This window comes from Pholis gunnellus (genome assembly GCF_910591455.1).
Source record: "Pholis gunnellus genome assembly, chromosome: 6".
Lineage (NCBI taxonomy): Eukaryota > Metazoa > Chordata > Actinopteri > Perciformes > Pholidae > Pholis > Pholis gunnellus.
Genome location: NC_136532.1, coordinates 25,321,159 through 25,332,875, shown reverse-complemented (window position 1 = coordinate 25,332,875; position 11,717 = coordinate 25,321,159). Strand labels below are relative to the sequence as shown.

General features: G+C 43.4%; 1 protein-coding gene across 1 annotated transcript; it reads left to right on the top strand.

Annotated features, from left to right (window-relative positions):
- The first annotated feature begins 7,683 nt into the window (after window positions 1-7,683).
- Window positions 7,684-11,281, top strand: LOC306697304 (uncharacterized protein). Its single transcript, XM_079161129.1, has 3 exons — window positions 7,684-7,794; window positions 9,130-9,759; window positions 10,375-11,281. The coding sequence occupies exons 1-3, from the start codon at window positions 7,746-7,748 to the stop codon at window positions 10,872-10,874; spliced, it is 1,179 nt and encodes a 392-aa protein (XP_079017255.1). The 5' UTR covers window positions 7,684-7,745; the 3' UTR covers window positions 10,875-11,281.
- Window positions 11,282-11,717: the final 436 nt, after the last annotated feature.

Genomic DNA, 11,717 nt, shown 5'->3' with positions numbered 1-11,717 from the left:
TTTCCCAGATGTACCTTTAATGCACGAAGGCTTGTCTTTGTCTCTGGATAACATGAAACATGGCCACAACCTCCACTTCTTCTTCTGCTCTGTTTACAGCCATGTGTGAAACGTAGCCAACTTCTGACAAAACTGCTCTGTTACCGAGTTTATTCGCTCCAAACCAGCTGATTAAAACACACCTCAATGCCTTAAAAAGTACATAGATACACTATTACATATAAAAGGCATTACAAATGAAAGCAGTAATATGTATTACCAGCAGAATGTACTTCTACTTAGTGTTAAACTATTATATGTTTTATGTTATTGGTGTGATTTTACCAATGCATTACTATGTAATCATTTAATTGTCAATTTAAGAGTTTAACCTCAATATCTGGATGTTGTTCCATCTAGATATTGGTAAAGATATCAAAGACAGACGACTCTCACAAACATCGTCTTGGGTACAGTTGACAGAGGGCCCATTGTGAACGCCGGCCACAGTGTTGTTCACTGAGAACACTTCAGATATCGTGAACCTCAGTGGATGTGCTTTCTCAGCTGCAGACCCCCACGGCAGGTCGGCAGAGCGCAGGCACGACAAGGGAATCATTCATTCAGCTGTTTACGCATTCGATGCCCGTCGGTCGGCCTCGTCTACGCGGCACAGCGTCACGCCGGCCGACCCTGTGATGTAACTCTCAGGCTTGTGGACAGAGAGCAGACCGGCTGACATTCACCGTTTATGAATGTTTGTGTTTATTCACACCTCTCCCTTCCATAAAGATTGTCCTTCCTTCTTTGGTAACAAAAAAACAACAACTTCGTGGAATTATCCACGAGCGCAAAGTGTGCGATATTTTAGGAGTCTTTGTTCCACTTTTAGCTCGTCGGTTCCTGTTTGAAGCCGCAAAACAAAGGAAGACGGAACTCAAGGTGGAAATGCCCGTAGAGTTACACAGACTCGCGGATGACTGTGACTCAAATGAGGCGTACAGGAAGTGTGACTGAGGATAATTTTAGATTTACATGATGATAAACAGAAAGGTGCACTGTGACCTATATGCGGTTGCACTGGATCTGAAGACGTTGTCATCGAGTTTCTCCCGAAGCCAAATCTTTTGCCACACAGATGATCTCTTGCACTTCATTGGATGTGATGTGTTTTTCTTCTCATATAGGCATCTGGAGCTGGAGGAAGTGTTTTGAAGCACAGATGCTCTGCCATAAGTTTGCCGTTGGTCAAAAAGTGGCCTCTGCTAAATTGGTGGCTACTCTAAAAATGCAAGCAAATTACAGGGCGTCCAGGCCGGGGACCGAGACTTCTGTAAGTCATTTGAGAGACCGGAGTGAAGCTTTGAAAACAGAGGGGCTCGCCACTCCACATCACAACAGCTCCGAAAGCCCGCTTTTTATGGCTGATAAATGACCTGCCGGGGGTTTTCTTTTCATTCTGTGGTTTCGGCATCCCACCGTGGTGCAGAGGCATGTGCTTTGCAGCTGCAAATCATAGCGATAGGGGAACATTTTCCGCACGGGTTGCTGTAATATCAACAGGCAGCGATGAGCTTATGATTACCGCCGAAAGACATGAGATTCCCCCCGTCTTCTGTAGAAAGATCTGCAAAATGCGGAGCGCACATATAGCCGCCAAGATGGACTCCCAACATTTCTGTTTTATTTCTGCAGGGTTGGAAACGGGTCTTCTAATTGCTGACCAGAAGCACCGTGATAATGAGGGATATGTGGGTTTGCAAGATTAATAAAAGTGGGCCCGAAAATAGCACTGCAGTAAAGAAATGCTTGATTAGTTGCAACGGAAGCTGGTGAGAAGATGAAACACGATCCTCGTGTCCAGTTTGAGGAAGCTTATCGCGTGTGTTCGTCCACCTTCACCCTGTGTGCAGTTCAAAACAGCCACGAACTGCTAATTAGAATCTCTCAACAGATACTCGGTTTCTCTTTTAATTGCTAACGCAACATAGAATTTCTTTCAGCGGGGGCAGCGATTGGCTCGTCACTACATCACTGCAACACAAACACAGATGAAAATATAAGACATGGTTCTATTTTCCAGTTGTAAGCAGTAAAAGTCAAAGTGACTGAACTTACAAGGCTGCACACCAAGCAATGATTTTATGCCTCTTCACCGGCGACAACTGTTTCCAGGTTGTGTCCGTCCATCCGGTCCGACATCTCAAGAACCGCTGGTGGGAACTTCTTCAGATTTGGCACAAACGTCCACCTGGAATCAATGATGAACTAGATCTTGACGGTCAAGGGTCACTGTGACCTCACGGCCAAACCATTCTGGTGATATCTTGGGAACGCCTCTGGCGCATTTCTTCAAATTTGGCATAAAAGTCCACCTGCATCAAGGATGAACTGATTAGATTTGGGTGGTCAAAGGTCACTGTGACCTCACAGAACACGTTTTTGCCATAACTAAAGGATCCATATGCTAAATATGACAATTTCACTCAAATGTCTAATAAGATAAAATGATATATATATATTATTAAAGTTATGATATTTTGGACAGACATAAAACTGCAACATGACCAGTTGGCGGAGCGGTTTTTATTACAATGAGTTGATGCTTTGACTTGTTAAATATGGACACTTAAGTTCATTCTCAGTTTACTGCAGAGTTCATAAGTCAGCAGGAGTGCTTGCAACAAGGAGCTCCAGTTGACATCACTCTGATTCTTCGAGGGCCACATGCTGAACCGCCCCCCAAAAAGAAAGCACAGATTCCACGAACTGCTGCACCGCTCCCACGTCGAGTCTTTGTTTGTGTCTGGTGTGAAAGTTTGCGAACCGCTGATCTAAACAACACGGCGGCTGATGGTTGTCAGGAGACATGAAAGGGGGGGAGAGCAGCATGAAGGCAGAGATCCTGAGGCTCCACAGTGGGACGCCTCAGTCCTCCTGCAGCCTCAGCTGACGTAACCGTTCTCCAGCATGTGAGCCGTCTGTACCTCACCTCACCTCACCGCGCTGTGTGCTCGCTGACCCGGTTCTCTGCTGCACTACAAATCACACCGCGAGAAGATCTACAGCCTGCCCCCCCCTTTGAGGACGAGAGCGAAGACAATCCAGAAGAGGAGACGGTGCAGGCTCTGCACTTGTCTATTTTATTGCGGCCATATACTATAAAAGCCTGGCTCTTTTCTTTTGGGGTTTGCAGACTCTTTCGTAAATCGTCCTTCCTCTGAAGTCCAAGAGAACGAGAACAAAGCCTAATAATTAGAGCGTCTCCCACACCAGACAGATCACAGGTTTAAACCATGTAGCACCAACGTTTTCCAGTAAAATCGACGTGTCCACCAGGAGTCCTGCCTTTATCCTTTCCCTGCTCCCCCTTTGCAGCTTGCTAAGGTGTCAGCTAATGCTCAAAAGATATGCCAAAAAAACGCCTTTAAATGAGTATTCATGAATATTACTTAGCCCGTTAGTGATGTGATAAGGAAAGATGCATCAAGCTCTTGACCCTGACTGTCCAGGTGTGTGTTGTGAGTATTTTGGAAAGGATTTGCCGACCTGTGTGTGTGTGTGTGAGTGTGTCTGGAAGCCTCCGTGTGAGAGAGGAGTGTGTGAAGTTCCTCAGCCGGCCAGCGGGGAACAGCCTGGAGGCATGCGTGAGTAATGAGATGAATGTCCAGTCGACTGTCTCGGCTCCCCTCTTCCTCTGTAATTACCTATGCTGTGGTGGACTCATCATTTGTACGTGTGTGTGTGTGTGTGTGTGTGTGTGTGTGTGTGTGTGTGTGTGTGTGTGTGTGTGTGTGTGTGTGTGTGTGTGTGTGTGTGTTTATTCGTGTGTGTGTGTGTGTGTGTGTGTGTGTGTGTGTTTATTCGTGTGTGTGTGTGTGTGTGCTCCCAAGCAGTCGGTGCTGTGCGTTGTGCTGTGAGGAACAACCTTTATCTCAGGCAGCAGTCTCAGGGCTCATAGTTATCTCAGAGATCGAGACTCCAGAATCTGACTTTTTCAGGCCTGTTGTACAACATATTGTTCTGGGTTAGCTGTCCAGAAAATTAGAGTTTCAAAATCACATTTGCCAGACTGACATTCCTCCCACTTTTGGGGCTTATGTAAAAAAAATGTTTACCAAAAATAGTCCTAGAGAGCTTCAGGGACTAAAATCAAGAACTTAATCAGGAAGTAGACGGTAGATACGACGGGTATGGTATTGTATGGTATCGTCATGTCGTAGCGTATCGTTGGATCGGATCGGATCGATGTCTGGATTATTGTGTGACTGTGTTCGACCAAATAGCTATAAAAAAAGGTTTCACTTGTCTTTGTTGCTCACCTTTTTCACTCTTTCTATCTCACTCTTTTAGTGCAGCGGTTGGGAATCTGGTTGTGCAATGGTGAAATGTCAACAACATTGAAAGTAATTCCTTTGTTCAGATCAAGTACCAATACCACTGACAAATGTTCCTGGACCATCGGAAAGTCCCACCCAGCAGCACCGGGTTTCTGTAACTATGTCCCTAGAACCAAAACTAAAACCTGGTTCCTGTGGTTGAACGTTTCTCTACTCTGGAGCCCATCTTCCAGTACGACCAGAGGACTTTTTCATGTCCTCTTGTGTCTTCCCCCTCGTCATGTGCTGATGAAGTGTACAGTACTCTCAAAAATTCCCTTTGCCTTTTCTTTTTAAATGTCTATTTCCTCATTGTGAGACGTATTGAGGAACATTTAACTCCCGGGGCGGTGAAGAGTTCATTTCTGTCGTGTTCTCAGTTTCTGGTGCTGAGTTCATCATCTGTCATCTGACTCCCGGAAGAAATGAAAGTCCCCATTTAGGAGGTAACCTTTCAAAGTATGTCACCATACAATAACTGTTTGATCTTTACCGCGTCATACCCTTTAGTTTAGGACAATCAGTCAATACTGTGTCGTATAATCGGAAACATTGAACTGAATTTATCTGAGATTTGGATGAGAAGAGCTTTCAACCAGAAGAAGAAGAAATCCTTTGTAAAAAGTTTTTAAAAAGTGATTTTATTCAGAGTTACAAAGGTGCTCATTTAACCACACGTCCAATTGTTTTCCCCTCTGTGTCCAGACTTTATGCTATTTTAATGCTAAGAAAGACTAAACAATATATATCAATGTGCTAAACACTCTGTTACTTTATTATAAGTCCTGAATTCAAAATGTTACTAAAGTAAAGTATGAAAGTATAAGCAGCAAAACATACTTAAATTATGACAAAATAAAATACTGATCATGCAGAACTTCTTTCAAAGTGTTTTATTATTATAAAATATTATATTATTCTGTTTTTTATCACTACTGCATACATTTAAAAGCATTTTAACATAGTTAATCAATGTGAAGCCAATTTTAATTCCAGTAGTAAAGTTCTGCATCATATCATGTAAACACATGTTTTTTCGTGTAAAAATAAACTAGTAACTATAAGTTTTAAATAAGTGTAGTCCAGTAAAAAGTACAATATTTACCTCTGAGATGTAGTGAAGTAGAAGTATAAAGTGGAAACTCTCAAGTAATGTACAAGTACCTGAACATTGCGTTGAGGTACAGTGCATGATTAAATGTACTTACATAGCACCGCTGCAAAAGGCAATACGCTACATCACAATAAGGAGACGTAGACAGAAGAAAAACGGTCTCCAACTGTAAATGCCACCGACATTCTCTTTAAAGATTACTGTTAAACTCATTCCAAGTCACTCTATAACAGAACAAAGGCTGAAAGCTCCAAATGCAAATGTCACTGCAGGAAAGCAGACCGAATCTGCATTAGCAGGCCGAATCTGCATTAGCATCACTTTAGATGCCCCCCCCCCCCCCCCCCCCCCCCTCAACCTATAATTGCTGTGTTTGTGGATAAAAGACTGAGGAGATGAACCAGTTTAATAGAGAGAGGAACACCAGAAGACCTTAATGCTCTCAGCAGACATCCAGAGACGAGCCATTAGCACGTCGCAGCCTCTTTGAGGAGCCGTTTCCTCCCAATGGTGCCCTCTTATTATTCCAAATTGAGGCGAATTTGCGGCCTCTGGGGACGTGTTCACACTTAACAGTTTAAAATGTATCTTGATTGCATGTGGACGGCTAAATACTAGTGCCCAAAATGCACGTCGGAAGCATCGGGATTTGAGTGCTTTTATCTACATTCCGTGGTTGTCAGAGACATGTGATCATATAGCTACTTATTTAGAGCAGTTAAGACTTGGTCGACTGCATTCTCATGCCGGATGTGAGCCGAGTTCAGTCTCACCTGGAACGATGTGCAATCTGGATACAATTGCATACGAGAAAAGGGATCTAAAAAGGACCTTAACACCCATTTAGACCCTGAAAAAGCTTTGTGTAAAAACATTTAAGGGGCCAATAGAGAGGCGAAGTCCCGCCACCTTATTTCAAAAAAGATAATATGTACGTGTGTATAACTTTTTGATACCGATTTTCCACGTCAAGAAAGACAAAAAATATGTGTTTAGAAAGAGTACACACACAAAAGACGTCTCTCTCTGAAGCTACGATGCCTCTGTGTTTAGTATCAGGATGTTCTCACACCAACAAACTCTTTTGCTTCCCGGCTGATAAAAAGACTCGCTGGATAAAACACATTGTGTAAGACAACAGTACATTTGTGAATTGATATAGCTAAGTTAGCTTGCTAGCTAGCTAGCTAGCTAGCCAAGGTAATGGACGTGTTGGTGACATTCATTGAGCAAGACGAGTTCAAGACGTCTCTTTGTAATGAGTGGCGCATTTATTCATGCATTGCTGTGGTCTTTGTAGTTTACCATAAATGGCGTATACCTCAACTCCCACTACCGTAACCCAGCTGCAGTGTGTGTGTGTGTGTGTGTGTCTCATTTCGGTTTTTACAATCTAACACAGCAACTTGTGCCTTATTTACTTGCTGTAGTTGAATAATGGAATTTTATTTTACATTCAAAGTCTAATTCTTTACATTAACCTAAACTACCATCAACATTTACATTTCTTTAATATCTGAAGGTGTCACTATACTTCCATCATGACTCTAGAGGTACTACATGTATTATGTTGATACTATGATTCACATTATCAACACCTGATCATAAGATTTTGGATAAATAACTAATTTGATATGCAGGAAACGTATCACGTTGCATCACAGTTTCGTCAAAGGTTTGCACAATATATTTGCAAAAACACATAGTGCACTTGTTTGAATAAATATCCTACAACACACAGTGCTATATGAATATACTGCATACTAAAAAGGAATGAATATGTAATGTCAAACTCATAGTATCCTTCTAAGATACAATAACATAAAACTTTAATGATCCCAGAGGAGGTGTGAATAATTATAGGACCTGTAAAGATAAAAAAAATATATAGGACAAATGGGAGCTTTGCAGATTGAGGCGAAAATAATTTAAGAATATGTAACACAGTGTCAGTACAATATGTAAATGAGTTTTATGGGCACGATATTGCTTTGGTGTGCACAATAAAAAAACTGACACAGGAGAAATTAGTGCAGAATACAATGTTATTATTTCATTAAGAGGTTTGTCTTATGTGTCATTACTGTCATCATAGTCTTTTTATTTTTATGAATTTATTTAGTATTCATACAACTCAGCCACACGTTACGTGACGTCACGCGCTGGAAGCGACGTCACCCGGAAGAGAGCGGCGTCAACCCGGAAGTGAGCAGCGTCGCTCTGTGTGTGTGTGTGAGTGGGGGAATGTTTACATTTTCTTCAGAGCGTTAAAAATGAATCCTCCAATGATCAACTCGACCAGCTCCGTTTCGACGACCAAAAGTAAGAATCCTTTAAGCCACCGACATGTTTTTGTTGTTGTTTAACAGGCAGCAGAGAGTCAGTTAGACAAACACAGTCGTGTAGCTATAGGTAAGCTAACTGTTAGCAGCTAACATTAGCTGTGTTTGTTTCAAGGAGCAGAGTTAGCTTCCTGGTTAGCAAGCTGTTGAACCATTCGTTCGCTAAATATGCTGTGTGCACAATGACATCCTGAATATTTAAGTGTTGTATCAGTCTAGTATTGTCCCTTATGTATCTGAAGTAGCTTGCTGGCTAACCTTCCAACTTTTCACATGGATGGTGTCACACTGTAACGTTCAGCTTCAGCTCACCACTTGTTATCTGGCTAATTAGCCAGCATGAGTAATGTGAGAACATGATCTCTGCTAGAGAGGGACATGAATACATGTTTCTAAATCCAGCCAGGGTTTATGACACTATTATAGACTATATTATATTACTGAAGCTAGTTTATAAGTTTATAGGTAAGTTTAGTTCCTAACTTCTGCAATTCATGCAGACTGTGTTATGAATGTGAATCTATCTCAAGTGCAGAATGATGTGTCATGATGAGCAAACTCCATGTAAACATACTACCACACTTGTAAATTAAAGCTGCTACGGGCTGAATTCCCTTTTCTGAGTCATGAATCATCGTTGCCTAAAAGCTGTGTACATGTTTGGGTGAGTTGATCACCTGCATACTTCTGGTTTGCGATCACATAGTTGGATGTAGAGGATGATTAAGGATGCCTGCTGTGTGTGTGTGTGTGTGTGTAGCTGCTACTCTGCTGTGGTTGTTACCCCTCGAACAGTTCAGACCGATGCAGTAATAGAGAGCCGATGTATCATGGCACTGGAAGGTGTTTGATACGTCACACCTCTCATATGTCAGTGAGGATGGAGTAATTATTTATAAAGTAACTCCTCTCAGTATATATATCGCCGCATAGTTCAATAGCACCACAAACTGCAGCTGGGTGTAGTTTTCTACCAGCGATGAGTAACATCTGCACACTGACTGGAATCAATTTGATTTGATTAAATGTGTGGTTTGGAGTCCGTGTGTAGGTAGTACTTTTTTTAGTTTGTTTTCCAACCTTGCACCTACAGGTGTTATGTTTATTAATGCTCCGTCTTCTATTGTTGCACAAAACCTCAGATTACGGTGGAAAATCCCTTTTCAGGAAGTGATCCTTTGGCCAATTCAAATCAAGTGTCAGCGTTGTAGCGCATGTCCATTTAATGATGCCTGTCATGAACTCATAGCCCCAGACCGCCAGCTCTCCTCTGTGACGTTGCAGACTGTCTTCATCTGTGTCTCTGTATGCGCAGGAAAACGAGAAGCCGAGCGCTCCGTTAACTGGACGGTGGAGGAAACCCAGGTGCTGCTGTGCGCCTGGAGCGACGAGCGCATCCAGAAGAGTCTGGCAGAGAACCTGCGCAACCGGCACGTCTTCAAACACCTCTCGACCCGCATGAGTGAAATGGGCTTCTCTCGGAGTCCACACCAGTGCCGGCTTCGAGTCAAGACTCTGAAGGCCAACTATGTGAGAGCCAAGCTGCAGAGGAGCGTCGACGGCTCGCAGCCTTGCACTTTCAGATATTTTGCAGAGATGGACGCGGTGTTGGGCCGGAGGTCAACGGGGGGGCCTTATTTTGTTTCTCCGGAGCGGATGGCGACGCATCGCCCCGACTCCTTTGACAGGACAGGAAGTATCCCGCCAGATATAAACTCTAATGTCGAGATTAGCGAACACCATTTTGGTTCTTTGGAGAGGGCGGGAAGGCCGTGTTTGAGCTCTTTTGAGGAGAAGGGAGGCCATCAGACGTGGCAGCTCGACTCTGAAGTCAAGTTGGAGGACAGAGAAGATTCAACGGACGAGTACGAGTTCAGCAATTCAGGATTCCCGCAGCGACACCACGGAATCTATCTGGAATCATCCATCCATCGTGAAATGACTGGTATGTACTGTGATTATTATACAATTCATAACAGGCTAAAAATAATACCCACCAAATAATTATAATAATTAATAAAAATGGATTTGACACATTGTCATCTGCCACGTGGCTGTTTATGTTCTTATAGTTTTCATCTTCACCAGATTATAACTAATAATAAATATATAAAAAATAAAACACTGTTAAAGGTCAGCATCTCTACACAGCGCCAGAGATGGATAATGTAAATTCAGCATATGATTTTAATATTACACTTCTCTATATCTGCAGTCGGTGCACGTTATTCAGATCGTTTGTTGTTCGATCAGATAGCAAAACAAATTAAAAATGTCATTTTAGAAGTGCAGCCGTTTTCTGTGCGTATGATAACAAAGCTTCTTCACTTTGTGAACGTCGGCGCCTTAAAGCTCACGGTGGCCATCTTTAGATCTGGGTTTTGTCCGACTAACTGTCCCTACAAAAGATGAAGAAAAGCAGCAAAACGTCCCACTATGGCAGCTGGAACCAGAGAAAGTTTCAATCATTTAGAAATAATTATTGGACTGTCGATGTACTAATCCATGTAATGAGTGTTTAATCTGTCATCAGTAATAATCTCATTCCTGTATCTCATAGGTCCACAAGTGGGAAACAGCTTGAGGACTCCTTCCCCACATGTCGTACCACCTCCGCCTCCAGCTGCTCCCCCTCCTCCCCCTCTTCCCCAATCCGCTGCCTCTCCTCTCCCTGCTCCCCCAGATCCAATCCCCAACCCCCTCCCCACCCGTGCTCCTCATCACCCGGAGTCCTCCTGCCTCGAGCACCTGTCGGAGGGCTTCCAGCGGCTGGCGTCGGAGACGCGGGGCCTGCTGTCGCAGCTGGAGAGCCAGCGGCAGGAGCAGGCTCGCTGGCATCAGGATCTCCTGGCACAGTGGCTGGAGAGGGAGGAGCGCCGGCAGAGGGAGGCGGCCGAGAGGGAGGAGAGGAGGGAGAAAGCTCGCATGGAGCACGAGATCAGGGTCCTGGAGCTCCTCACCGGTCTAGCCAGAGAACAGAGGTGTAAATGTGGAGGCAGCCAGACCGCCGCAGAGGCACCAGCTGGTCCGAATCACACCATCAACAAAGGAGGAAATTAGGACGAACGAACACCAAGGAGATATTTTAACCCAAAGTGTGGAATAGTATTCAAGCTCAGGTGGAACCAAATGACGCAGAAACAGTCTCTTCAGGGCGGCTGGGATGAAGCCTTAATCCCGAGTGATACGGAGGGAAATTTAATCAAAACCAAATTCAGGAAAAGACTCAAAATCCCCAAGAGCCTGTGAGGAAGATGATCGGTGCTCTGAGATCTGAGAAGAAATGACAGTTGAAGTGTGGAGACGATTTTTTTAAGATTTCTTAGCTGTCCCTTGATTTGCACCAAATGTAATGGAAACTGTTTCATGCACTTTTATATAAATTAAAAAAACAAGATATTTTCAACCAGTTTTCTTGCCACTGGGATTTGTTTACCAACATTGTTGCCTGTTGGCACTAATGGAAAAGTCTTTATCTCGCTGATGGTTGGCAATATTGACACGTTGCTCAACAACCCGAGTGACGACTTCATCACTTGTGTTAGTCTGCATTCACACCGAACCCGGCGTTGCTGCCGTTAGAGCAGGGCTGTTATTCGGTGTTGGGGGGGGGGGGGGGCTCACCTAAAGGGCCCGTTTGATTTGAACTACGGTTACATGTTTGACCTCCGCAGCACGACGTCGGATTTATGTAACAAAGCGCACACACCACTCAGACAAATAGTTCACTGATTAAAGCTCTACACAGATGTCTGAGTATTTTACAAAGACGGACAAATCGCTTTGAAAGCTTCACAAACAGACTGTCTCAAAAGAAATCTTCATTTGAGTAAATACTATCAAATCAAATTATTTATATATATTCAATTCATGACTATTGTTCTTTACAGGGTTTGTTTAAAG

Coding starts and splice junctions, on each gene's coding strand:
- LOC306697304 (XM_079161129.1), top strand. CDS start 7,746: ATGAATCCTCCAATGATCAACTCGACCAGCTCCGTTTCGACGACCAAA. Junction 7,795..9,129: donor CTCCGTTTCGACGACCAAAA/GTAAGAATCCTT, acceptor CTGTATGCGCAG/GAAAACGAGAAGCCGAGCGC. Junction 9,760..10,374: donor CATCCATCGTGAAATGACTG/GTATGTACTGTG, acceptor TGTATCTCATAG/GTCCACAAGTGGGAAACAGC.